Genomic DNA, 27861 nt, shown 5'->3' with positions numbered 1-27861 from the left:
GGTTTTTTTTTTTTTTCCTAATGACCCAACAAGATATTTTAGGTAGTTATAAGATGATCCTTACCTTAAAAATAAGACAGAAACAGAGAGGATGGGGAGGGTGGGTGGGGGATGGGCTAGATGGGTGATGGGCACTAAGGAGGGCACTTGTTGGGATGAGCGCCAAGTGCTACATGTAAGTGATGAATCACTAAATTCTACTCCTGAAACCAATACCACACTGTATGTTAACTACCTTGAATGTAAAGTAAAAAAATGCATTACAAAAATCCTTACCTTGGTAGGCTAAAAACATTTTTGTGAACGGAGGCATCCTGACCAGGAAGTGGAGCACCGTGCCACTATTGGAGTAGTGGGAGCCGTAGTGGTAGGGCTGCACGGGAGGCATGGGGTCGTCCTCCCTGGCTCCTTTGCGGTACTCCTCCTCCAGGTACTGAAGAAAACAGGGAACCAAGAGAGTGTTGGTGGCAAAGCGCTCCAGGAAACGCCGTAAAAGCCTCACTGGTTTTCTTTTCCATCCTCCGCTAGCACCCCTTTGACACCATTCTCCATGGCTGCCCTCCCACCTGTGTTCGGACCGTGTCCCCCTTGGTGCCCTGCTGAGAGGCCTGGCCACTCGAGAAGCAGATCTCAGTCTGCACCTTCACTCTCATTCTGTCACAGGAAACTCACCTGTTCTGCACCCTGCCTCCCAACTAATGGCTTCTAATGTCTCAGTTGACCGAGCTGTCAATAAATGAGACCAACTACTGTCACTAGAAACTCTGCATTTTAATGGATGAATTTCAAGCCATAATGCTATGTTCTTTAGAGAAATTCTCCAGCAGTGGAAAAGCAACGGCAATGGAAAAGCTGTATCACATTATTGAAATTCTTAGGCACTGATGTTTAACATTTTATGGCTGTCCTGCAATGTAGTTACACTGAGATAATAAAGAATACAGTGATTTTTCACTACTCCTATCTTCCCATCATGAAGTAGGAAGCTCAACCAAATATTTAATATCTGTCACTATTCTCATCTCCCATAGCTTCTGTCTGGCTCTGATAACAAGTCAGGCGATAGTGAAATTTGGAGTCACTTCTCCTGGATTCCATAGCACCGCCCCCTTTTCAACTGCTGGAGAATCAAGGAGTGGCAGTTATAAGATGCCTGGAGAGATCTTTCTGGAAATGTGACATAAAGCAATGTGAATATTAGAAAACTGGTCCAGCTGCTCCTACCTAGATGCTGCTTAAGATAGCAGCCTGTTGGCTAATAGGTTTTTAAAAGGGTTTCCAGCAGAATTCCATTAATGTTAATTTTACAGAACTAGATAATTTATACTCTTTGAAAAATTTTTACATTTATTTTGAGAAAGAGCACGAGCAGGGGAGGGGCAGAGAGGGAGAGAGAGAATCCCAAGTGGGCTCCATGCTGCCAGCACAGAGCCTGATGCAGGGCTCGATCCCATCAACAGTGAGATCAGGACCTGAGCTGCAATCAAGAGTCAGACATTTAGCTGACTGAGCTACCCAGGTGCCCTGATAATTTATACTTTTAAACCTTTAAAGTCTGGTAAATTTCTGCTAATAAACCAATGCATGATTTGCTGAATGTGAATAATAAGGAATTATGGTAAATTATAAATAGACTGATATTATTATATAAATAAAACTAGGGAATACAAATAGCAGGCACCTGAAAATCTCTGTGATTAAAATTTTTTTAAAATGTTTATTTTTGAGAGAGAGCGAGCACACGTGCGTGAGTGGGGGAGGGGCAGAGAGCAAGGGAGACACAGAACCTGAAGCAGGCTCCAGGCTGTCAGCACAGAGCCCGATGCGGGGCTTGAACCCACGAACTGTGAGATCATGACCTGAGCTGAAGTCGGACGCTTAACCTACTGAGCCACCCGGGCGCCCCTCTCTGATTTTCTTTTAAAAGGAATGTATTTAACGTTTAAAATCATATAATGATTTCCAGTTGTCTGCCGATCAAAGCACTTTAAGAAGGGGAAAACAGAAAAATCAATACTATAAATTTAAAATTAGGTAAAACACCAGTCTACAGAACAAAACTTGAGTTTTCATTTACCAAAATAGGAGGAAAAACTAAACCTACCTTGTAGGTGTCCACATAACGATCTTCTTTTTCTTTATATTGCACAGCTATAGGCTTAGAGAGATTTCTACAAATGAAGAGACGATAGAAAAACATGAAATGTTTTGATACTGGCAAGATTGAGCTGCCTACACATCCATATCCCGTAAGTAAATCAGTGACCAGCAAATACTGGGCTCTTAATTTAGTGCTCACACATGTTGCTTTGCAACTAACAGCCATCTTTGAAAATCATGATTTAGTCAGTTGATTTAATCATGATTTAAGAGGTAGAATTTTTCTAAACAGATCCATACCAATATTAGGAATTCTTAAATTTTTCTTTTAATGTTTATTTATTTTTGAGAGAGAGACAGAGACAGAATGCAAGTGGGTTAGGGGCAGAGAGAGAGGGAGACACAGAATCCGAAGCAGGCTCCAGGCTCTGAGCTGTCAGCACAGAGCCCGACATGGGGCTCGAACTCAGGAGCTGTGAGATCATGAGCTGAGCCGAAGTTGGACGCTCAACCGACTGAGCCACCCAGGCGCCCCAGGAATTCTTGACTTATGAATAATCTAGACAAGAAGGGCTGTCCCTCCTCCTCTCCCCAGTTCCTCTACTTCCTTCCGAATCACAGCTGATGCTGCCCAGAGCAGCGGATTCCTGCCAAGCCCTGAAGTTCCTGTGCCCGTTTTCCAGACCTACACCTATTAGGCAGTGAAGACAAAAGGGCAGTTTGGATGGGAAATATGATCATGAGGAGATGTTTTATGATTATTAGACTAGTTACTGAAAATTGAAGAAATGACACTTAAAAAAATTTTTTAAATTTTATTTTAAGTAGGCTCCATGCCCAATGTGGGGCTTGAACTCATGACCCCAAGATTAAGAGTCACATGCTCTACTGAGCTGGTCAGGCACCCCAAAATGACACATGTGTAAAATGACCGAGTGGAGATTTGGAGTGTGAGTAGTGAAGTAAGTGTTTTGCTATCTAATTCATAGCTAGGGACCGACACGAAGTTTCACAGCGTAGAGCATGTCTGCACGCGTGTAGGTGTGTCTGTGCTGGTGTTCACGCAGCATCAGGGAGGCGAGAGAACTCTACGATGAATCCTCACTCTAACAAGCCACACAGTCAAGCAGCATCCCTGGGCGGCATTTGAAAGAGCAAGAGGAAAACATCCAACGAAGAGCGGCCTCGCTGGCCAAGGAGCCATCTGGTCTGGCAGCGGGTGCAGCCACCTGGAGTTGCAACATCTGGCTCCCTAACGAGATCAACATCAGGATGTGCCCAAGTTTCAGCAAGTCAAACCGGGTCTGTTTAGCTTAATATATCTATTGGGGGGGGGTAATGATTTCCCAGGGATATGGAAATTTGTGATACTAAACACTAACTTTATTTTTGAGAACTTTCTCATCCTAAAAAAAATTGTTAAAAAATAAAATAGTTTTATAGAATTGATGCAGATTCACATCGCAAAATAGGAGAAATCATATTTAAGATCCAGGCATGCAGTTTTTTTCTAAGTAGTGTAAATAGGTTTTTTTGAACACATGTAACACTTACTGTTGTGGTTGAAAAATGAGAAATTCCTGATGAGCAGAGTAACCCCAAAATCGGCTATAAAACTATTACTCACGGGTAAAACATTTTGGTATATACTTTTCCAGGAGTTTTCTGGGCTATCTGCACATGTATACTCATATTTAGAATAAAAATAACACTTTTCCCCACCTGTATCATATATTTCTAAAATACCATTTTTAATGGCAGCAACATGAAACAGTTTACTCAAACCTAGTGTGGGGCATTTAAGTTGTTTCTAAATTCTGGCTACTTAAAAAAAATGATGTAAGGACTATCCACATGGATAAATGCATGCAGGGCCAGGCATCACCAGCAACAAACTGCACAGAGTTCTTGCCCTCGTGAAACTTACTCCCAGTGGGAACCTTTCTGGTAAAGTACACGTTCTTAAGTATTCCTAAGAAAAAAGCCCCAGAAGTTAAATTGATAAAACAGAGTATGCACACTTGAAGAGTTCTTTGGCTACACACTCAAATTGCCTTCCAGAAAGATTGAATCTATTTATACCAGCAGTGTATAAAATGTCTACATGTCCGTCAGGAATGTACAAAAATGTCTGGAAGATAAGTAACAGGCCACTCGCAGTTGCTTAAACTGACAAAGATATAAAACTGAATCTTATTTCTGGAAAACTATCTGAAGTAGGCCTACTTTTCAATAGTTATGATTAAAATACTCTAATATACCAAGTATAATTTGGAGTCAATTTCTCTTTAAATTACATACAAGAATTTTTTTTTTTTAAACTAAATCACCAGAATATTTCCTTATCAACAAAGACTATTTGGTTACTCTAAAATGTAGACCATTCAGGAAAGGCAGGATAAATGCTTAATTCTTTTGCTTTACTTATTTGAAAATTTTTTTTGAAGTTTATTTCCTTAGTAATCTCTACCTGCAACGTGAGGCTCGAACTCACGACCCCGAGATCAAGAGTCACATGCTCCTCTGACTAAGCCAGCCAGGTGCTCCTTAATTCTTTTGTTTCGTTTGACAAATTTCAAAAGTAAGGAATTGGTGCCCATAACTAGGTCCAACGGTGACCAGCACACTTGTCGGGGGGGGGGGGGGAGGGGGGTGGCCCTTTAAAAAAGTATCATTATGAACTTAAGTGTTCTTTTTATGTAAATGTGTTTTAATCGATTGCAGTCATTATTCTTTCTGATGCTCAGATTGTGCTATCTTTGGCAGTGAGATCCACTTATGGTTGGCTCCTGATTCCTTTACTTCTTTTGATTGTGGCAAAAAACACGCAATGCAAAATTTACAATCCTAACATTCCCCAAGCATACAGCTCAATAGTGTTGATCATATTTACATTGTTGTTTAACAGATGTCTAAAACTTTTTCATCTTGCAAACCTCTATACCCACTGAGCAACTCCCCCCCTCCCCAACCCCTGTTCATCCCTGACGCCAGCAACCACCATTCCACTATCTGCTTCTCAGTCTGTCGACCTTAGACAACTCACATAAGTGGAATCACACAGTATTTGTCACTTAGCACAATGTCCCCAAGGCTTATCCATGTTGTAGCAGGTGACACTCTCTCCTTCTTAAGGCAAAACAGCATTCCACTGCATGTGTATACCGCATTTCCCCCAGCCAGCCATCCATCCATCCATCCATCCATCCATCCACAGACACTTGGGTTGCCTCCCCTACATGGCTGTGGTGAATTATGTTGCAATGAACTTGGGTATGCAAATATGGCCCCCAAATCCTTCTGACAAGACTGCATTAGTTTCCTTGCTTTCTGACACAGCAAATATCCCACATTCATCTTATATGTCTTCTTTTAAAAAATGTGGAGGAAATGAGAGAATAGGAAATCACCATTTTGTAACTCCTAGTGAAATAAATGACTCCAGAAATAATCAGCAATGACAGAAACAAGTTCAGTGGAAGCCTGAACCTCTGGATCAATCTGAGCATCACTCCAGTGGGATATCATACGTCTCCTGATACAGGGCAATGTGAAGTTCACACGATCACCTATAAAGGATTCTTGCCAAAAGAAGTTCAACCTTAATCTAAGCAAGCCTTTAGAGCTAACTTCCAGTCTCTAGGAAATACAGAGGCTAAAGGAAGAAGCTAAATACTAACGCGGGAAAGGGGGGGAATATCCTACAAGATAAAAGACCTGTTTTGTTTTGGTTTTTTCAACAAATCAATGTTAGGAAAAAAGAGAAAAACACATACAAAAAAACAAAGGCTTATTCTAGACATATGTCTTTAGAGACAGAGCAACGAAAGGTGTTTTTGAGCCTGATATAAACAAATCAACTATAAAAAGACATGTTTAATATACTGGGGGACACAGGAAAATGGACTGAGTATTGGATGACGTCATGAAATGATTGTAAATTTTCTTAGATATGGTAATGGCACTGTAATGTAGCAAGTAACAAAACATTCTCTTTTTTTTTAAGGAGATGTGTACTGAAGAACACAGGAGTAACATGACAAGATGTCTGTGATTTGTCTTAAAAAGGGAAAAAAAAGATGATACAAGTTTGGCAAAAATCTTCGTAACTGTCGAGTTGTGATGCACAGATGGAGCTCATTGTATATTCATTCTATATTGGTGCATGGTTGAAAATTCCAGTAGGACTTCAATGAAACAAAGATAGCATATAAACAAAGGTAAAGGTGATGATGTGTTTAGTTACCTGTAGACTGAGGGATCACTGAGGTCAAGGGTCTCACTAACGTAGTCAGCAAGTATAAACGGGAACACTGGATACTGCATGAGATCGTTGAAGGATCGGCCGGCATGTTTGTTTAAGTGAGTCAAATATTCAAAATTCGTAATTTGTCCAGTATACCATAAATTTGTCAGAGCGTTGATGTTGCCATATTCCAGGAGATTAGGGAGGTTATTTGTTAGTATACTGTGGTACACGTCATCACGAACCTGCAAAGGAAGGGGAAAACAAGCCAGGTTTTGTTTTAGGCTACTGAACCTTTTCTCCAAAGATTATGCATGTTACTAATCCCAAACCCACAAAGAAAGTACTCGTTGCCCAATTAACATCAACTGCCGGGGAACTGAGATTCATCTCTGGATCTTCCCCCAAAGGCTGGGCTCTTAACCGTTACGTTTTGCTGCCGAAGAAATTAGTTAGTAAGAAGGTAAGAAAAAGTCTGTATAGAAAAATGACTCATACACAGATCCTAAAAAAAAAAAAAAATCAATAAACGATGAAGAAGAACCTTCATCTAAATAAATGCAACATGATATCATAGAAAGGGCACCGTCTTCTTTTTCTTTTTTTAATGTTTATTTATTTTTGAAAGGGGGGCGGAGAGAGAGGGTCAGAGAGAGGGAGACACAGAATCCAAAGCAGGCTCTGGGTTCTGAGCCGGCTCAGAGCACAGAGCCTGATGCAGGGCAAACCCACAAACTATGAGATCATGACCTGGGCTGAAGTCAGACGCTTAACCGACTGAGCCACCCAGGTGCCCCAAAGAGCATGGTCTTCTTAATTAGACAGACGTGGCCCGATTCCTAGCCTAAAACTTTTGTGCTACAGTTACCACATCTATAATATGGGAATGATAATATTTATTTCATGAGAACGAAATAAAACATCCTATGTGAAACAAGATATTTGATTTTCACTACTGATTGAAAACTAATATATAAACTTTTTTCTTTTTTTTAGAAATTCACAAAACTTGTCACAGAAAAAGGTAATCTGATTTTTTTCCAAGGCAATTAAATGATGATTGGTAATAAATGGAAAAAAAATAGACAATCCAGGCCTTTACTAAAAACAAATTTGAAATATCCATCTTAAATGTGTATATGCTTCAGCCATAGGAATGAGAGCCACAGATGTGGCTAACCAGAGACAGGACCGAAAGTTAACGAGGAGAACGAGAAAATGTAGCTACGGTCTGGGACAGGCAAGACTGCAGCATGTTCAAGAATCTACACCTCAAATCTCTTTCACAACAATGTGAATGTACTGAACACTTCAAATGGTTAACATGGTCATTTTATTTTACATATTTTTTTATCACAATTAAAAAAAAAGAAAAAAAGAATAGGCTCAAGGGAAGACAAACAAAACCCCAAAACCTGTGGTTTAAATCCGAAGGCTGCCAACTTCTAAAGCTAAGGTTGACAGAAGGGAATTTAGGACAGATTGCAAACCAAACTCTGCAAGAAAAGGGAAGCATTCATTCATACGGCAAATATTTATCAAGCACCTACATAGCACTGTGTTCAAGCTGCTGCAGTCACAACACTTAACAAAGCACTTGTATTTTTTTGGAGACAATGTTGGATGTTATTAAGTCCAACAGAGAAAGAGCAAAGAAAAGGAGACTTGGGGGTAAGAGTGACAGAGGGGTTGCTATTTTATTAACAGAGCAGTCAGAGAAGGTCTCTTTGATAGGGAGACATTTGATCATGGAGCCTGAAAAAGCAAGCAAATGAATCATGTGGATTTCAAAAAGGAAAAACATTCCAGGGACCAGTAAGTGCAAAGGCCCTGAGGCATCAGTGTGCCTGGTCAAGGAAAATAAAGTAATTGTGGACAGAATAATAGAAAAGGTGAGTTAGATAACAAGATACCAGATTACTCAGCGCCTCATTCAGCTATTACAAGGACCTTGGCATTAACCAAGTGGCACAGGAAGTGATCGGAGGGTTTTGACAGGAGGATGGCATGAGCCCCCATACCTTAGCCATTGTGCTGAGAATAGCTTGAAAGAAGGGGGAGTGTGGAAGCAGGGAGGACAGTTAGAGGCCACGGTAATGATTTAGGCAAAAGATGATGGTGGCTTAGACCAGGATGGTAGGCAGCTGTGTTAAGTGGTCAGATTCTGGATGGATTTTGAGGGAAGAGTCAGCAGGACTGATAGAGTAGGTACGGGGCATGAAAGAACGAGAGGAGTCTAGGATAATCCAAAAAGTTTGGGCCTAGGCAATCAGAAAGATTAGAGTTGTCATCTATTGAAATGAGGAAAACTGCAGACAGATTTTGGGGCACGGAGGTTAGAAGTTCGGTTTTGTATACGTTTAATTTGGGTGTGTTCAGGGTGGTATGGCCGTAGACTGTATATGTTAAATTTGAGATGCCAGTTTGACCTCTAGACGGAGATACCAAGTACAGAGCATTCCTGGGAGACGTTTGGGTAGTGATACAAATTTGAAAGTTGTTACAATACAGGTAGGATTTAAAGTCACAAGAGCGGATGGGAAGAGGTCTGCGGCACGAGCCCTGAGACCCTCGGAGAAGCATCAGCAAAGAAGACTGAGAAGGAATGGCCTTGAGCCAGAAGAAGAGCTGAGGGAAAGTCATGGCCCAGAAACCTAGTGGGGAGGGTTATTTTTTTTAAGAGAGAGAAAACAATCATCGGTGTGAAATGCTTGGTCAAGCTCTGTGCTGACAGCTGGGAGCCAGGAGCCTGCCTTGGATTCTGGGTCTCCTTCTCTCTGCCCTTCCCCCCATTTGTGCGCGCGCATGCGCGCTCTCTTTCTCTCTCTCTCAAAAATAAATCTTGAAATAAAATTTTAAAAAATGCTGCTGATAGATCAAGTAAAGTGCGGACTAAGAAATATGACCGTAGGGTATAGTGACATGGAGGTCACTAGTAACCCCGACCAGAGAAGTGATAGGTGAGGTAGTGAGAAGAAAATCTGACTGGAGCATTTCGAAAGAGAACTGGAAGCAACGAGTCCACACAACTTTTTCCAAAAGCTTTTCTAAGTTGCAGCTGAAAGGATGTGGGGGTTCAGAAAGGGTTTGGAAACAACAGAACCTACTCTCAAGTTTAAATTACTCTTCTCAGGTCATTACGCATTCATTTACTTTTTACAGATAGTCACTTTGGAGAATCCGAATTTAATACAGTTTTGAAGGACAAAAATAATTCTAATATAGCCAAGGGATCGCTGTCATTGGGACTAAGAAATAAGGCAATTTTTATTTGCTGTTAGAAACAGGGAATCAAAGTTTAAATAGATTAAACCTTCATAAAATCAGTATGAGTCCAGTTACACCGGTCCCATGATAATTTCAAAACTATGTATCTGTTCATAAAGCTGAATTTACCTTGGTGTTATCAAATGCTAACAGGAGTGTCCTGCCATTTGTTAAAAAGATTTCTACAGCATTGTCTCTCAACTGCCACCAACGTTTGTGAACTTCTTTAATTTCTTCATATGTCCAGGAAAATGATGCTGGTTCCAACTCTCCCTGAAGGCTCTGAGACAAAGGAAAGAAATGAAACTGTTTGCTTTACATGAAATCTAAATGATCACTGCAATTTCAGATTTTTAAAAATCTGAAAATGAAAATGTCTTCCTTTTGTGGCAAGACGGCAGATAAGATTCCCTGAGCCACCCCCGACCCCTCCCTCCCCAACCATGAAACACTTCAGAATACTGGATAAACGTTAAGGAATTAAAGACATGTGGGCTTTATTTTGTAGGGCAGTTTTAGGTTTGCAGAAAACTGAGCAGAGAGTGTAGAGAGCCCCCATGTATTGCTGGCCCAAACTCAGAATCTCCCTGTGATTAACATCTCCCATTAGTGTGATTAGCCTGGTGCCTTTGTAATAACTGTAGAGCCAATACTGAATACGTTATTCTTAACCGAAGTCCACGGTCTGCATTAGGGTTCGGTCTTGGTGTTATGGTCCCATGGGTTTTGACTAATGTTTACTGAAATGCGTCCACCCTTACAGGATCGTACAGAGTTCCCTTGTGCCCCACCTACTCACCCGCCCCTCCCCCTCAGGCTCCTGGCAGTCACTGATCTTTTTACCATCTCATAGCTTTCCCTTCGCAGAATGTCACGTGGTTAGAATCACACAACATGTAATCTTTTCAGACAGACTTCTTTTAAAGCTGAGCTTGCGGGACGTAAGGGAAAGTGAAATCCCCAGGAGCCAAAAATAACAAGAAATTTGAAAAACAGCAGTGAGGTAGAAGGGATACTGGGGTAGGCTGGCTGTGCGTCCACATGCACACGCACGGTATGCACACACCCCAGCTTTAGAAACTTAGTGACTTAGGTTAACATCCACTTGAAGAAAGCAGATGAGGCCTTGGAGTTCTCTGGATCAGAGTATGGAAGTGAACGTACTTCATTCAAACCACTAAGGGACATTTTCCTGATGACAGACAAACACACGTGTCCATCAGTAAAGAGGAATAAGCAGGAGCCTGTCTCTTCTGGCCCGGGGACTGGGTGAAGAATAGAAAACAAGCCTCTCCCTGAAGATTCACACGTGGGTCTGCCCTCCCTCACATGGGTCTGGGTTAAAATGAGCCTAAGGGCATGGCCTGGGAGCTCCCCAGCGATGACACATAGTCCCCATGCCTCTGAACCTTCCTAGAAAGGCAAAGCACTCTCCTGCAAATTCAGCCCCGTTGACTAAGCTCACAGATCAGCACGCACCAAGTAGCTATGTTCCTCTCCTATGTGGTCAGCAGAAGGAAGGAAAAGATAAGTGGCCACCAGAAGGCTGGATCTCCCTGACAGCATTGATCCTAGCCTCCCTCAACAGATCTCTACATTTTAGAATGAGGGGTTAGGGGCCATAGGTCTCATACTTTTTTTTTTTTTTTTAATGTTTATTTATTTTTGAGAGAGAGACAGAATGTGAGTGGGGGAGGGGCAGAGAGAGAGGGAGACACAGAATCCGAAGCAGGCTCCAGGCTCTGAGCTGTCAGCACAGAGCCGACGTGGGAATGGAACTCACGAACTGTGAGATCATGACCTGAGCTGAAGTCGGCCACCCAACCAACTGAGCCACCTAGGCACCTCCATAGGTCCCATATTTTTTTTTTTTACCATCACTGGGCCCTTTTCAAAGTACAAAATGAAGAAAACTTTTAAAACAATTTGTCTAAATCTTTTATAAATTGCAGTTGAATACGTGAATTATGTTACTCAATGCTTTTAATAGAAAAATCATGGTAAAAGCTCCTACCAAAGTTTAAAACTAGTTAGGATTTATCGCGTCAAATTAACCTGCATCCGAGGTTGGTTTGTTTTCATCAATTTTCCCTTTTGGAAAACTGCATTGACTTTCTCTGTTGTGTTGGAACAGGGCTCAGAGCGAAATTTAGAAAGCAATTGCAATGACTACCTTATCCCAGGCTCTTCATCCTTCTAAAATCTTATTTGAAATTTTTAAAATTTGAATTGCTCTGTTGTATGTGTGCTATACTATTGTGCTAGATCCCAACTGACTTTTAGAAGTAGGGGTAGTAGATAATTACAAATGAAATTAAACTCTTTAATGAAAATGTAATATTCTCATAAATAAAACTGAATTCCTTCTTATTGTGCTTCCATATCCGTTCATTCATTCAGTTCAGCAGATGTTAATTAAGCGTCTACGAGCAAGGTGCTCTGCTAAGTGCTCTGCATGAAATACATCTGTGTAAGATGAAAAGGGGGCACAAGATACTTGCACAAACATTTAAAAGGCAAGACAGCAGGGGCGCCTGGGTGGCTCAGTCAGTTAAGTGTCCAACTTTGGCTCAGGTCATGATCTCAATGTTCTTGAGTTTGAGCCCCATGTCGAGCTCTGTGCAGACAGCTCAGAGCCTGGAGCCTGCTTGGGATTCTGTTCTCCCTCTCTCTCTGCCCCTCCCCTGCCTGTGCTCTTTCTCTGTCTCAAAAATGAATACACATTAAAAATATACATTAAAAAAATAAAATAAAATGCAAGACAGCAAATGTCACATAGAAAGTAGAAACAAATATTATAAAAGCAGAGGAAAGAAGGATCTTTCAAACTATTAAAAAACAAGAGTATTTTTAGGAGAGTTTTAAAAGGGGGAAATGTCATCTTTTGGATCCAGAAAAGTGTTGGCTCGTGTATCAACTATTAAGTTCCCTGGTTGCTAAAAAGAGACATCTTGAAAAATAATGTGACCGTACTTTTACTAGCTGGGATAAATGCTGTGGCAATTGCTACATAAATCACACTAAAGAATGCCTACTCAATTTTGGGGGCTATATTAAATATTTTCATGACTTTTTTCATATTATTTATTTTACAGCAAAATTTTATGTTTTAGCTCATTATTTTTTGAAATAAAATATGTATTCACTATTAAACCACATGTATTCTTATTTAGTATATCTTTAGGAATTCCTGGTCTTAGAAATTTTCTGAAACAAAAAGCCTATTTCTCTTACTATGGGGATCTCTAAACAATATTTTAATGGCCTACAAACTGATTCAGATGGATAAAAATATGTGAATATATATATATATATATATATACACAAAATATGTGAGCTAAGAGTCATTTCTGTAATTTTCTGATTTATATCAGTACTTCCAGTAGAATAAAAATTATGATACCAAGACATGTGACTATCAGGATTAGTTAAGTTATTCAATTATACAACATTTTCCTTTCTTTGTGAAGGTAAATATATTTGATAGTGAACTGGGAGTGGCAGGGAGTAGTTTTTTGTTGCTACTGAGAACAGTGATAGAAGGAATAAATTAAATAAATTAATTAAAATAATAGGAGCACTTTATTGTTTTCATTTTCATTTTATTTTTTAAAATAGTTTTTAAAGTTTTTCTTTTAATTCCAGTTCATTGCCATACAATGTTATAATTAGTTCCAGGTGTACAATATACTAATTCAACTGTTCCTACAGCCCCTGTGCCCATCTCAAGTGCCCTCCTTAATCCCCATCCCCTATTTCCCCCATCCCCCCCCTCCACCCACCTCCCCTCTGGTACCATCAGTTTGTTCTCCATAGTTAAGAGTCTGTTTCTTGGTTTGTCTCTCTCTCTCTCTCTTTTTCCCCTTTGCTCGCTGTTTTAACAGGAGCACATTAGAATCTAAATCATAATACTAACTGCTATGAGGTCAGACTGTAAGTCAGAGGAGATGGTATGGTCTTTTTAAAAATATCTTTAAAAGAAAAAGTTTGGAATTAAGACCAATCTGCACACCAGAGTGACAATACATGAACTCTCCTAGTTCTACCTGTTTGCCAGTTATAACGAATTTATACATTTTGGGAATTTGTCTAGGTTTATATAGGTGCAAACTTAAGCCTCTACTCACCGAACTTTCAACTGTATCAGAAGCATTATCTTCCACAAAATACATTCCACATTTACCTATAGAAAGTAATGGGATATGAGTTTAAAACTATATGTGCACTATTATCATTTTTGATTACAAATATGACCTCTGGAGTCAATTGGCCTGAATTAAAATCCCAACACCCAGAAACAGTTCCTGTCACTCAATAAATATATATTTTTTAATGTTTATTTTTGAGAGACAGAGAGAGACAGAGCATGAGCATGGGAGGGGCAGAGAGAGAGGGAGACACAGAATCTGAAGCAGGCTCCAGGCTCTGAGCTGTCAGCACACAGAGCCTGATGCAGGGCTCGAACTCATGAACTGGGAGATCATGATCTGAGCTGAAGTCAGATGCTTAACTGACTGAGCCACCCAGGCGCCCCTCAATAAATATTTTTTAATGGTATCCATGAGATTTTGGGCAAGTTGTTTAACTTCTTTGTGTCTTTACTTAATAAAAAAAAGGGGGGGAGGTGTGGGGTGCTTGGGTGGCTCAGTTAAGCATCTGACTCTTGATTTCGGCTCAGGACATGATCTCATGGTGGGGAGATCAAGCCCCGTGTCAGGTTCTGTGCTGACGGTGTGGGGCCTGCTTGGGATTCTTTCTCTCCCCCTTGCTCTGCACCTTCCCTGCCCGCACTCACGTACACACGTATGTTCTCTCTCTCAAAACAAAACAAAACAAAAACCCCTAAAATAATTTTTTAAAAGAGGGGTGGAGGAAGAGGACTTTATTTCACAGGGTTAATGTGGGAATTAAATTAGAATGTATGTAAAATGCTTATAACGGTGTTTGGCACTCAGTGTTAAAAAAATGTTGGCCATTTATTATTGCTACTCTTCTGATATGACTAATACATTAATTTTATTTTCTCACACATTAACTGAAGTCAACTTGTAAACAAATTTTCTAGTCTAAGAGGAAGACTTAATTTTTATTTAAACACTCAATAGGGCAGAATAGACCTTAGAAGACAGCTCCCAGTTTTCTCTGCTTTATAGGCTGGCTGTGTTAGCACATGTCCCTACACCACGTATCCAAATGGTGGGAATTTCTCTGGGGCTCTGCCCTGTGTGCCGGTCACCCGTGAGCACTGAGCACTGTTGGCTCAGAGAAGGGAATCACCTGCATCCCTGTGACCACAGTGCTTAGTCCTGGCCAGCCTGAAGCTCTGCATGTTGAGCCTTGGAGGCTGTAGCTGCAGTCTACGACTCCCAAATTGGAGGGTACATCAGAATTGCTGGAGGGCTCATGAAATGCAGATTTCTGGGGATGCCAGAGAGTTTCTGACTCGATAGGTGTGGGCCGGGGCCCAAGAATGAGCATTTCTAAGAAGTTCCCATGTGATGCTGATGTTCCTGGCCTGGAGACCAGGCTTTAAGAAAACAACTGGCCTGTAGTATACAAATTAGTTCTTTAAGGGAACAGAGATCTAGTGGTACAACTTTATTCCTTCATATCTTGAGGAAAAGATTTCTCACTGAATGTAATCATACAGATATCCAAGGATTGACAACCTTGGCCTTTCTCTCAGAAGCACAATAGGGAGTATAAATTATGAACTATCTCAAGGTGAATATATTTCTTATGCACAGGTGTATCTTTTAAAACAGCAGGCATGTGAGTATATCAATAATTCCTCGCTTTAAAAATCAAAATTTATATATAATAAAAGGAATGTTTAAATACAAAAATGTGTACTTACGAAAAAAGTCAACTTTATAAAAATTAAAAGGCTATTCATGTGCTTTTTAGAAAATAAGATTGCCACTTCCTGACATTTGTAAGTCATATAATGTTAAGGCAAAATTACTGATGTGATGTTAGGGGGAGTTTATTTGATTCAATGGCATTCTGCCAAACAATGCTTCAAATTGTCTAAGAATAAAATAAGGCAGGATGAATATGTGTAAAACTCTTCAAAATGTGACTTACCTAGTAACAGCTCACCAGCTGTCTCTCTAGACGGTGCAACACTGATACATCTTCGATTCACTCTGTCAAAACATATATAAAATTACTATGATTAAATGTTTTGACCAATTTTAGAAAGTATATAGTATAAGCTTTATTTATCTAGTTAAAGATTTCAGCCCAGCACACTAGAGTTTCAAAAGCATGAGATGTCTTGCCTAAACCCACATGAAAATATTATCTTGTATTTTAACATTCTGGTAGAGGAGAAAATGAAATTTTTAGAGAAGGCTCGGAATTCCTGTGCCATGTATACAGGATATAGGCATTCAGTTTTTTAGGAGAAACTTTAATATTTTGTATTTTCTAGTAATTATGCAAACATTGGGTCATGCCTCTGGTATTTCAAACACATGAAAGCATCCTAGTATTCTAGGAAAAACGGGATTTAGACTCAGAAAAGTTCTTCTCCTCTTTAGACAAGGAACTCACCTCCTTTGAATCTCAGGTTTTCATCTAATAAACGGGCAGGGCAATTATCATTAGTGTCATAGTGATAACCTGTCGTTAACATACAAGGACCCATTTAATACTCAACAATACTCCGGTACTTTGGGCGTTATTCCCTTCCTCATGTAACAGATACGGACATGGACACAGGAAGGCTAAGTAACTTGCCCAAGATCAGACATCTAGTAAGACGAGGAACTAAAATTTGGACCTTCAGTCACCGTTAGATGGCGTCATGCGGAAACCATACCCATTTCACAGAGACCTTAGGACCAGTCAACTGTCAAGATACACACGTGCAGACAAGGGCCAGAGCACGGTGACTGAAGCCCAGTGAGTCCTCGCCATCGAGGATGTCTTTTCCTTTTGGATTTTAGCCATTCGACTGTGTCCTCTCTTGAGCCATATCTAGGGCCTTTCCTAAAACCCCAGCAATTATCTAAAACAAATATTACACAAACACTACAATAAACTATTTAAAAAAATTTTTTTTAATGTTTTGTTTATTTTTGAGAGAGAGAAAGAGAGACAGAGCGTGAGCAGGGGAGGGGCAGAGAGAGAGGGAGACACAGAATCCGAAGCAGGCTCCAGGCTCTGAGCTGTCAGCACAGAGCCCAATGTGGGGCTCGAACCCATGAACCGTGAGATCATGACCTGAGCTGAAATCAGAGCTTAACTGACTGAGCCACCCAGGCGCCCCTACAATAAACGATTAAAGTCTTTCTGACTCCTTCAACAAAAGAGAGAACATCTTATGGATTCACACTTACCTTATAGACTCACTTGCAGCTTTGTCTTTTACGGTCGAGGAGAAAGAAGAGTGAGTTTTATCTTCAAACAGGAAAGAGAGTGGTGGTTTGACCACATCTGCTAAGCAAAAAAGTAGGTATTATCTTTATCTGATAACTACAGTTATCTGCTACATTTGGATGCTGAGTCAAGAAGTCATTATTACCTTCTGATTTCTGTCTATCCCGAAGGAGATACTTATTTGGAATAGTTAAGTAACATCTCTGTAAACGTCTCCTCTCTCGATTTGGTCCTTCTGTTGGATCCAGTTGCCAGGAAGTTGGATAGTACAGGGGATCATACCAGGCCACTCTGCAAGGGGAAGTAAAAAAATGTTTTAAGTGGCAATCTATAGTACTTGGAGCTGTAAATAAAATCATTACAGAAATTAAATAATCAAAAGTGATCTATTCAGTTAAAACCCTCAACTGCTCACGTAATTAGACTAGGAAGTGCATAAACATAGACAATAGAATAAAATAGAAAGCATAGACAATAGAATAATATAAAAAGTAAATGTCCTTCTGCTCCTGAACCCCGGCCTTCTAGTCCCCGCCTGGAGGCACACTCTGCCACTAGTTTCTTGCTCCTCATAAATTTTTAAAAAGATATATCATGACTACTCTGCTTTAGCAACATGTATGCTTTAGCAATACATTGGACTTAATATGGCTAAAGAAAAAAATCCATTTCCAAGTTAAGTTTCTATATTTCCCATTTTGCCTACTATCTAACAAATAAATTGGTTCATTTTTGTAGTACAAGCCATATTTCTTAAGATGTTTTAAAAAAGTTAATATTTTATTTTAATTTTTAATAAAAAATGCTTAATTATTTTGAGAGAGAGAGTGCACTTGGGTGCATATGCGAGTGGGGGAGGGGCAGAGAGAGAGAGAGAGACAGAGACAGAGACAGAGAGAGAGGGAATCCTAAGCAGGCTTCGCACTGTCAGTGCAGACCCAATGTGGGGCGTGAGCTTGCAAACTGTGAGATCATGACCTGACCCCAAATCATGAGTTGGACACTTAACCAACTGAGCTACCCAGTCGCCCTCAAAATAAGTTAATATTTTAAATGAAAAAATAGGGGCGCCTGGGTGGCGCAGTCGGTTAAGCGTCCGACTTTAGCCAGGTCACGATCTCGCGGTCTGGGAGTTCGAGCCCCGCGTCAGGCTCTGGGCTGATGGCTCGGAGCCTGGAGCCTGTTTCCGATTCTGTGTCTCCCTCTCTCTCTGCCCCTCCCCCGTTCATGCTCTGTCTCTCTCTGTCCCAAAAATAAATAAACGTTGAAAAAAAAAAATTTTAAATGAAAAAATAGAGAACCATATTGAATATATTTTCAGAAATAGATAAGAGAAAAAAAAAATCACCCTTAATCCTACTACCCTGAACATACCACTTTCTGGTAGAAATTATTTTTTTTTTCATTTTTAAAAATTGCAGTTATAATTTTTACATATATACATTTCTATACCCTTTCTTCTTTCACTGGACATACTTTAATCTTTATTGTCACCATTGAAAATGGCTGACTAATGCATGGAGGGGGTGCATCATGATGTATTTAGCAATTTTGCCATTATTATATACTTGTTTCCAGTTCATTCACTAGCATAAACAATGCAGAGATGAAAACCTTTACATTTACTGCCTTTATATATTTTGAATATTTTCCTTAGGACAGAATCACCAAAATAGGACAACTGGAGCCAGAAATAAAATGGTTACAGGATTCCTGGTACATGCTGTCAAAGTGTACAAAGCCACCGGACCTCTGACCATGGGCTACAATATACATTTCTTCCTGCTCTGGGTATTAGCACCTAAAAAACTTTATAATAGAAAAGGTAAAATATGGCTTGTACCATATTTAATGGTAAGATGGTAATATTTCAAGGTTTTAAAAAATCAAACTAGTCTCTGGCCACATGGAATATTTTCCTGTTTATTAATTCTATTTGTCTTATGTAGAAAAGTGTAATCACATCTTTTGCTCAAACTTTTCAGATCTTACAATTTACTTTTAAGTTGGCATGAGTTTTTAAAACCATAAAAATATTAACTCCGTGGGGGTACCTGGATGGCTCTGTAAGTTAAACATCCGACTTCAGCTCAGGTCACGATCTCATGGCTTGTGTGTTTCGAGCCCCACATCAGGCTCTGCGCTAACAGTGTGGAGCCTGCTTGGGATTCTCTCTCTCTCCCCCTCTCTCTCTGACCCTTCTGTGCTCTCTCTCTCTTAAAATAAATAAACTTACAAAAAAGTAAAAAAAAGTTAATTCTGATTTGCTGAAAATAAATTTTCATTTTGTTGCTGTTGTTATAGTTATTAAATACACTGGAAAAAATTAAAGCTCAAATCTATTTCTTTTTTTTTTTAACATTTATTTATTTTTGAGAGACAGAGTGAAATAGAGCATAAGCGGGGGAGGGGGAGAGAGAGAAGGGGGACACAGAATCCAAAGCAAGCTCCAGGCTCTGAGCTGTCAGCACAGAGCCCGATGCGGGGCTCAAACTCACGGACCTTGAGATCATGACCTGAGCTGAAGTTGGTCATTTAACTGACTCAGCCACCCAGGTGCCCCTCAAATCTATTTGTTTCTTCTTGGTAGTTTGTTCTATTGTGTTTGAGCTTAAAAAGTTATCCATCTATCGGAGTTGATAAATGCCCCATTTTGTTCCACTTTATAAACTTAATGAATTTAATTCTTTTGCTCACCTGGAATTTTCTTTAGTGTATAATGTTTAGTCCATTTTAGCACTCCAAGTCATGCTAACCAGTTATCTTAACCAAATTTAGACAACACCTTTATTTTCCTCTTTTCAGGATCTGTGATGCATCTTCTAAGTTTTATTATTAAAGTCTTACCTAGAAAAAGATCTATTTCCCAACTATCCCGTTTCAGTGATTTCTCTATTCTTCTGCAAAGGTTATATTTTAAAATTAAAGTCAACATATAGATTTTATCATCTGGAAGAGCTAATGCCTCGCTTTCTCAGTATCCCTGCCCACCCGCCCCCACCTTGTCCCTAAGAATTAAAAAAAAAAAAAAAGATTCTTACAGGATTATATATAGATTTCATTATTTCATGATGAAAGAAATCACAAGTGATTAAACAGAAAATATTTCAACTAATGAAATAATGCTGTGAACGTTTATTCTGAAATGGAAATAGTGTCTGCCATCACCATAGAAAACAACAAAGGCCCACTCTGCTTACCTATCATGCGTCAGCTGTTGGATAAGCTCCTGCCAGTGTCTGCTGGCACTCAGATCTACCTTGTACATGCTTCTGATATGCTGGATCACCTTTTTCCTCTCAATTCCCTGGGACAGAGATACTGCCTGGGTGATATCTGCCGCGATCTTAGATATATCCTTTGATTTTGAATCCAGACGCTGAAAGAGACTAAATAAACAAGCAAGGCTGCTCGTAAGTGAAGCCTAAGTGGGACGTTAAGGAGCTATGGAAGCATGATACTTGAAAACTAAAAGTATGTGTGAAATCTAGTGGATTCAGAAAGGCATGACTTTTAGAACACATAAAATCCTACCTTTGTTGGTTATTGTTAACTGTTTTCTGCCAGGTGTCTTTATTCGTACCTTCTTCAGTTTCATATTTCTTTTGTTCCTAAAAGATTTGGATAATAATATGCAATATAAAACTAATTGTTTATCATTTAACACTGGCACAAAGGCCAACAAACTAATTTCATTTTATTTTATTTTTTAATGTTTATTTTTGAGAGAGCATGAGCAGGGGAGGGGCGGGGGGGGTGCGGAGAGAGAGAGAGGGAGACACAGAATCCGAAGTAGGTTCCAGGTTCTGTCAGCACAGAGCCTGACGCGGGGCTCGAACCCACGAACTGCCGAGATTATGACCTGAGCCGAAGTCGGATACCCAACCGATGGAGCCATCCAGGTGCCCCCCAACAAACTAATTTTAAAACCAAGTTAATAAAGGAAAAAAATAATGTCCCCAGGAGACTAGAATATTAAAATACAATAGCCACAAAAACAATTTCATAATTTCCCTTTGCTTCTACACAATCTGGGGCACAGATATTGGGGTGGGAGAACTAAATGGGCTGCCAGACCTAATGCCCAGGTGCTTGCTTCCTTATTTGTTTCGAGGCGGATGCTTCAACTTGCTCGTCACTATAAAAATCTTTCCTTCACCGAAAGCTACCGAAAAGGGATGAGGATGACAACAGAGGACAAAACACTCCTTGCAATAGCCTATTTATTCTCTCATAATAAAAAAAACATCATTTCAATAAAATTCATCATAAATGATATTCCACAATAAAAAAATCTTTCACCCTTCAACTACATTCAATGGGATCTCCTTAGAAAACCGGGTCTTATGATTTCACTGACTCACCTCTTTGATCATTTTGATAAGGTCTGCTTTTGTTGTTGCACTGGGAGGGAGATACTTATGACCACACAGTTTTAGAGCATTCATAAGCAATTCCGCTGAGCCTAGTTCTTCTTCAGTCAATTCATCTTGGTGATTATGTATCAACTCTGACAAATACAAAACTAACTTGGCTCCATGCTTTAAGAAAAAGAAACACTTTTTTAAGTCATACAGTATTTTTATTTCTTACATTTAAATTGTTTCATAGTGGTTAAGTTAAATTATATACTAGATTTATCTGGTGGCATTGGGTTTGAATAAAGAAGCTGCAAGAGACATGTTGGGGACAATTGAAAAAATTTGGTTATGCATTGAAAATATGATGACATGAGGGTGTAAACTAATTTTGTTAGGTACGATGATGTTATGGTTATGTAAGAAAATGTCTTTTGAAAAAGATTTCTGTAATTTACTTTAAAATACTTCAAAACAGAAATGATGTCAATATGATAAAAATACTACCAATTGTTAAATCTAAGTGATGGCTATATATTAATACTCATCATACTATGCTCCATTTTTCTTATGATATTTGAAAATTTTCATTGTAAAAGGTAAAAGAAAAAAGAAAGAAAAAGAAAAGAAGGAAAGTAAGAAAAGAAGGAAAAGAAAAACAAGCAAATGAGCTTTGGGGGAAAATTTTTTGGAGGGGATTTGCTAAAGAAATATAGGAAATAATCTTGGGATAAAGGAAAATATTTCTTAGTTCTCAGAGAAAAAAAATGAACTGGAAGGGAAACTCTCCCCTGAACCTTCAGGTAAGAGAATTATGCTTATTCATTCTTTCTCTTTTGATTTCTGGTTGGTAGAACAGAAGTTGGTGAAACTTCCAGAACAAAACCCGTTTTTGGATTAGCTTGTAAGTACTCATTACTCCCTAAGGGACACAAAGGTGAAAAACTCTAAAACCAGTGAGACCTCAGCACTCAGTGGTCTGTGCATGTCTAGAGAAGGGTTGATCTAGGCCAGTCTTTTATGAACTGCCCTATAACCGAAATGAGAATGTTACTCAAGGTAATGACAACTGTCTTTCGTAAACCTACACCTATTTTAAGTGGCCTTCCATGCTATAGATCTTACACCTAACTGTTATGTGTACACTATGTGTTATTTCAACATTAATTATACCAAGTGAAACATGCAGAATTTTACTTTTTACAAATTTGCACTGATACAAATACCACTACATTTGGCTTTATGACATTTTAAACTGTGAACAGTATTAAATGTCAACAAATGAACTTGAGAACTCTTACATTGTGGGTGATATTTAAATTAACACACTGAATCGCATCGTGTCATTTCCCAAAAAACATAAGATGAACATATGCGATGATGGAAATAGCAAAGCTCATTTTAATGCAACATTTTAATTTAGTCAGGAGACAGCTGCTACCTAACCAAAAGAGAAAAAAGAACAGACACTCTACGAGTAAGAGGCCAGAAGAGTTGGCAAATAAAGAGAAATAGTAAATGGCTAGACTATTTTCATATGTGTGTCTTAAAGGTAATGCTCTTCATGTAATCTAAAAATAGTTTAGTTCGGGGCACCCGGGTGGCTCGGTCGGTTAAGCGTCGGACTTCGGCTCAGGTCATGATCTCACGGTCCGTGAGTTCGAGCCCTGCGTCGGGCTCTGTGCTGACAGCTCAGAGCCTGGAGCCTGTTTCAGATTCTGTGTTTCCCTCTCTCTCTGCCCCTCCCCTGTTCATGCTCTGTCTCTCCCTGTCTCAAAAATAAATAAACATTAAAAAATTTTTTTTAAAATAAAAATAGTTTAGTTCAGTATTCATTGACACTCTCAAATCACCTTGAAAAACTATAAAAACTGTTTTTATTCATCCTGAATATCCAAAAAAACCACATAATTTTCTTAGACACTTAAGGTGTTTCTAGAATCTCATGCTAACACCTGATCAATAATTTATTGATTGTAGTTCCTGGGTCTAGAAAAGGTGTTATTAGGGATGGATGCAAAAAAGGAAAAATCTTGTTTTCAGCCCTCAAAATACTGATTTAAGGAAATGAATCTATTAAACACAAATCCTTAGAAAATAATAAAACACTAAAATGTGTGAAATAAAACTTTCAGGGATGTGTCTAAGAAGGAAGAGCTCTGAATGGACTGAAGAAAGGGGGGAAGATTTTGAAGGTGGGGCAAGGGCGACGGGCATATGGAGAAATTGACAGACGGGTATATAGGGACAAGGAGAGGAGGGAAGGTCCTTCATGCTGAGCGGACAGCACGAATAGAGCAGCATGTCAGTAAGGATACACAGGATGGGCAGAGGTTACAAGAGACAAAGATGAGCTGATATTAAAAGAGGAGGAGCTACAGACTGAGGAATTAATCAGACTCAAGTAATAACAACAGGAGAGAGGCGTTGGGCTTTAAAAATCAAGCAAATTCCAAGTGGAGCTTGTAGGCAGCTCTAAAAGGCACAAGAAGGTCCCTAAACACTGTTATGAAATGATCTCTGTGAGGTATTGTTTAAAGGGCAGAAGAGTGTGCATAGTTCGCTATCTTTCTTTGTGTTGAGAAGGGGGGATAATATATACACCGTGTCTGTGTGTACACCCTCTCTGAATGTGCCATGTTTCAGCTTTGATTTTGGAACCAGATAGACATTTCACATAATTAAAAACGAAGTTGAACAAATAAAACCCAATGGAATCCCTAAAAATAGAAAACCAATGGGAAAAAAAAGAACATCACTAGTTAGGTGAAGTTGGTGGCATAATCGAATAGAGAAAATTATTTGAAGTGCTTTTACAATACCGTATTTTCATGGTACACTAAGGACAAGAGAATCATGAAGAATTCTTAATCTGCATTCACTGGGCTTGTTATTAGTGATAATGTTGGTCATCTTATTTTGAAAACGTTATATATACAGAGCAAAAAAGATAGAGCAAGTAAGTATCCTGATGGCCTCAGGAATCAAGAGTATCCACATTAATAAAAGGAAATACAAATACGAAATTCAAGAAAATGTGAAAATATCAGTATGAACTCATGATTCATTTTTCTTTCTAAAAAGATATGTATTTCCTAGCTTTGTCCTAGCTGAGAAGAAATGACAACCAAGCAGAAATGAAGGTACTTAGTCCCCAGATTTGTAATTTCTAAAACATTTTTAATGCTATTCTTTTTTTTTTCTTCCTTAATGTTTATTTATTTCTGAGACAGAGAGAGACAGAACATGAGCAGGGAAGGGGTAGAGAGAGAGGGAGACACAGAATCAAAAGCAGGCTCCAGGCTCTGAGCTGTCAGCACAGAGCACGACATGGGGCTCCAACTCATGAACAGTGAGATCATGACTTGAGCAGAAGCCAGATACTTAACTGACTGAGCCACCCAGGTACCCCTAGATTTGTTATTTCTAAATACCATTATCTCATGAAAAGGAAACAGAGGCTTCTTGGGGAGAAGTCTGCTTCCAGATCTGGGAAGGAATGTGCAAGATGAGTCAGGACATTCTTGAGTTCCAGAAAGCAAAGAAGTTAATCGCATTGACTTGATAAAAATTGAAAAGGCTATGTTAAAAGAACACAACAACTTGAATCTACAGAGGTGTTAATTTGAATATCAAATGGAATAATAACTGGGAAGGTTTGAAACTACTCATAACATGTATGAAAAATACCTGATTTCATAATGGCACCTCAAAAATAAAAACAAAGACAAAAACTGGAGCTTCTTAGGGCACCAACTCATTATTCTAAAAATTAATAAACAGGGAAAAGAAACAAGCTTTTACCTGGCCCTTCCGACAGACTACATTTTGGGGTCGCCAAATAGATGATAAGAGAATATCCCTCCCTACAGAAGAATTAGTGCTAAGAGATGCTGGTGGAATGAGAAACCCTGAGAGATCACGATTTTACAACTCCTAACAGAAAAGTGGATCTTGGCAACGATCATCAGTGGCAGCTAAAACTATTAGGTTAAAGATTGAGGGTGAACTTTATAATGAATGGATCAGGCTGACAACGTCTGGAAAACCAGGGCAACTAGACATTCCCTGTCTCCTGCTATGCTGTAATGGAAAATGCAAAGTACTCTTAATAAAGTAGTCTTTTAAAAAAACAAACACAAAACCAAATATGAAATCAAGAGCAGGAATCTAGTCAAGCCTCTAAACCGGTATCCTAAAGGATACAATCAGCTAAATCCAGAATATGGGAAATTCTACAAAAATGACCCAGTTTCATTAACACATAAATGACATTTTAAAAAATGGTTGGGGAGGGTAATCACCATGGGTTAAAAAGATTTAACATACTTCAAATACTTTATGTGGGCTGGCCTTGTCTGGATCCATAATCCAGTAAACTATTACAAAAATTCTAAGAAAATTGGGAAAATTTAATCACTGAGTATTAGATTATTCGATTAGATTACTGTTAGCATGGATTATCGGATGTGATAAATTAAAAAAAATTTTTTTTAATGTTTTTTTATTTTGGGAGGGGGGTAGGGGCAGAGAGAGAGGGGGAGACACAGAATCCGAAGCAGGCTCCAGGCTCTGAGCTGTCAGCACCAAGCCCGAAGTGGGGCTCGAACTCACGAACCGCAAGATCATGGCCTGAGCAGAAGTCGGACACTTAACCGACTGACCCACCCAGGCGCCCCTTGAGTGTGATAAATTTTTTAGAAGTCCTTATCAATCAGAGATGTAAAGGTAAAGGTATTCACAGGTGAAATGATTTGATACCTGAAATTTATTTCAAAGCACTACAATGAAAAATTAAAGCTCGGTAATGGTCATGTGGGTCTCTGATTTCTCCCAACTTTTAGGTATGTTTGAAAGTTTCCATAATAAACTTAAAAACCAGGTAAAATAATGTGGTCTTGAGGTGGACAGGAGGTTATTGTAAGGATCGGAGCACAAGAGGTGGAAGTTTGAATTAGGATGAAGCGGGAAGAAAATTAAGTTAAAGACACAACTAAATAAATGACTGGTCTTGGTGATGAAATGGATTCAAGGGAGAGGAAAAACTCAACCGTGGTTCCAAGCTGAACTTCATAAAGACACCACTGACAGAGATGATGTAACAGAAAAGGGGAATGGGGGTGGGGGAAGGAGGACTGTCAACACCCAGGCTGTGTTTTGATGGATGGTAACTCTGTGGAGTATAAAGAAGGCTTAAAGGAACATCACTGCGAATTCTCCACTGAAGGAGACTGTGGACTGGATGTGCTTTTGCCTTGGGAGAGGGAAGACAATGCCCTGAGGGCATGTGAGAGAATCTTAGCATTAGAAAGAACAGGTACAAGCACCACTTCAAAACTATAACCTTTTGGTTCTTGATATATGAGTTTCCCAGGTAGTAAAAGGGATACCTGTCTGTATGTAGCATCGATTACTGTATTTATAGGTGTACAATTTAATACAGTAAAGCATACAGATATTAAGTGTTCATTTCCGAGTTTTGACAACTGCATACATCCATTTAACCACCACCCCAAATAAGATATAGTACATTTTTATTGCCCCAGAAAGTCTCCTAATGCCTCTTTCCAATCAACTCATTCTCCCTCCCCCTTCCTGACAGACACAACTACTGTCCTGAATTCTGTCACATTATCTTCATTTTGCCTGTTCTTGGACTTCATATGAACAGAATCACAGAAATGTGGGCTTTTTTGTATTTGCTTGTCCTCTTAGTCCATACAATGTCTTTGAGCTTCATTCATAATGGTAGGTGTATCCGTAGTTGGTTTCTTCTTATTGCTGTATAAAGTCTTTTATATAAATATATCACAATTTGGTTATACATTCTCTTGTTGATTGACAAGTTTGCGGCTTTTAGTAAAAAGGCTGACATGAATATTCTTATACAAGTCTTTTTATGGACATATGTTTTAATTTCTCTTAGATAAATATCTAAAAATGAAATTTTAGGGTCACAGGTTAAATGTATGTTTAATTTTATAAGAAACTGCTGAACAGCTCTTTAAAATGGTTGTACCATTTAAACTCTCCATCTATCACTCTTTAAGTGTTAGAATTTATAGACTGAAATTCTTTTAAGTATGTCAATTTTGATCATTCCAAATGATCAACACATTTTTAAAAATTTTAACTTGCTGCAAGTATTTTTGGAAATATACCATATATACTATTGTTTGAGCTACTCCATTTAGATGTTTCATGGATAATATAATGCTTTTAAAAAGAGAACACAAAGAAAACATTTGAAGATTTAGTAACAAACCACAAAGCACCTTTTAAGAGCTTAGATACAGAATTTCTTAATTTAGGCACTGGAATAAGGAATGGGAAAGAAACAGGGAGGTCAGTCTAAGTTTGGCATAGAGTAGCTGAAGAAAGATCTCAGGTGATACTTATTTGGTAAGAAAACCATATTTAGGCATGAAAATAGTTTTTTTTTTTTTTTAATTTTTTTTTCAACATTTATTTATTTTTGGGACAGAGAGAGACAGAGCATGAACG

At 39.0% G+C, this 27861-nt stretch overlaps 1 protein-coding gene across 5 annotated transcripts in view; it reads right to left on the bottom strand.

Annotated features, from left to right (window-relative positions):
• Positions 1 to 27861, bottom strand: part of LYST (lysosomal trafficking regulator) — a 177439-nt gene that overhangs the window by 34977 nt on the left and 114601 nt on the right. For all 5 annotated transcript variants that reach the window (XM_047088713.1, XM_047088711.1, XM_047088715.1 and 2 more), the window contains 11 exons: positions 21364 to 21540; positions 20534 to 20610; positions 20200 to 20388; positions 17145 to 17290; positions 16960 to 17056; positions 15701 to 15762; positions 13741 to 13796; positions 9743 to 9895; positions 6347 to 6591; positions 2105 to 2171; positions 277 to 433 (listed from right to left, as the gene is read on the bottom strand). In XM_047088713.1, the coding sequence (XP_046944669.1) occupies positions 277 to 433; positions 2105 to 2171; positions 6347 to 6591; positions 9743 to 9895; positions 13741 to 13796; positions 15701 to 15762; positions 16960 to 17056; positions 17145 to 17290; positions 20200 to 20388; positions 20534 to 20610; positions 21364 to 21540 (1426 nt within the window). The remainder of the gene's footprint in view (positions 1 to 276; positions 434 to 2104; positions 2172 to 6346; positions 6592 to 9742; positions 9896 to 13740; positions 13797 to 15700; positions 15763 to 16959; positions 17057 to 17144; positions 17291 to 20199; positions 20389 to 20533; positions 20611 to 21363; positions 21541 to 27861) is intronic.

The sequence above is a fragment of the Lynx rufus genome, unplaced genomic scaffold (assembly GCF_022079265.1).
Source record: "Lynx rufus isolate CCGP_SWC_20201006 ecotype Redwood Valley unplaced genomic scaffold, mLynRuf1.p SCAF_25, whole genome shotgun sequence".
NCBI classification, from domain to species: Eukaryota; Metazoa; Chordata; class Mammalia; order Carnivora; family Felidae; genus Lynx; species Lynx rufus.
This window is presented reverse-complemented; position numbering and strand designations above follow the sequence as displayed.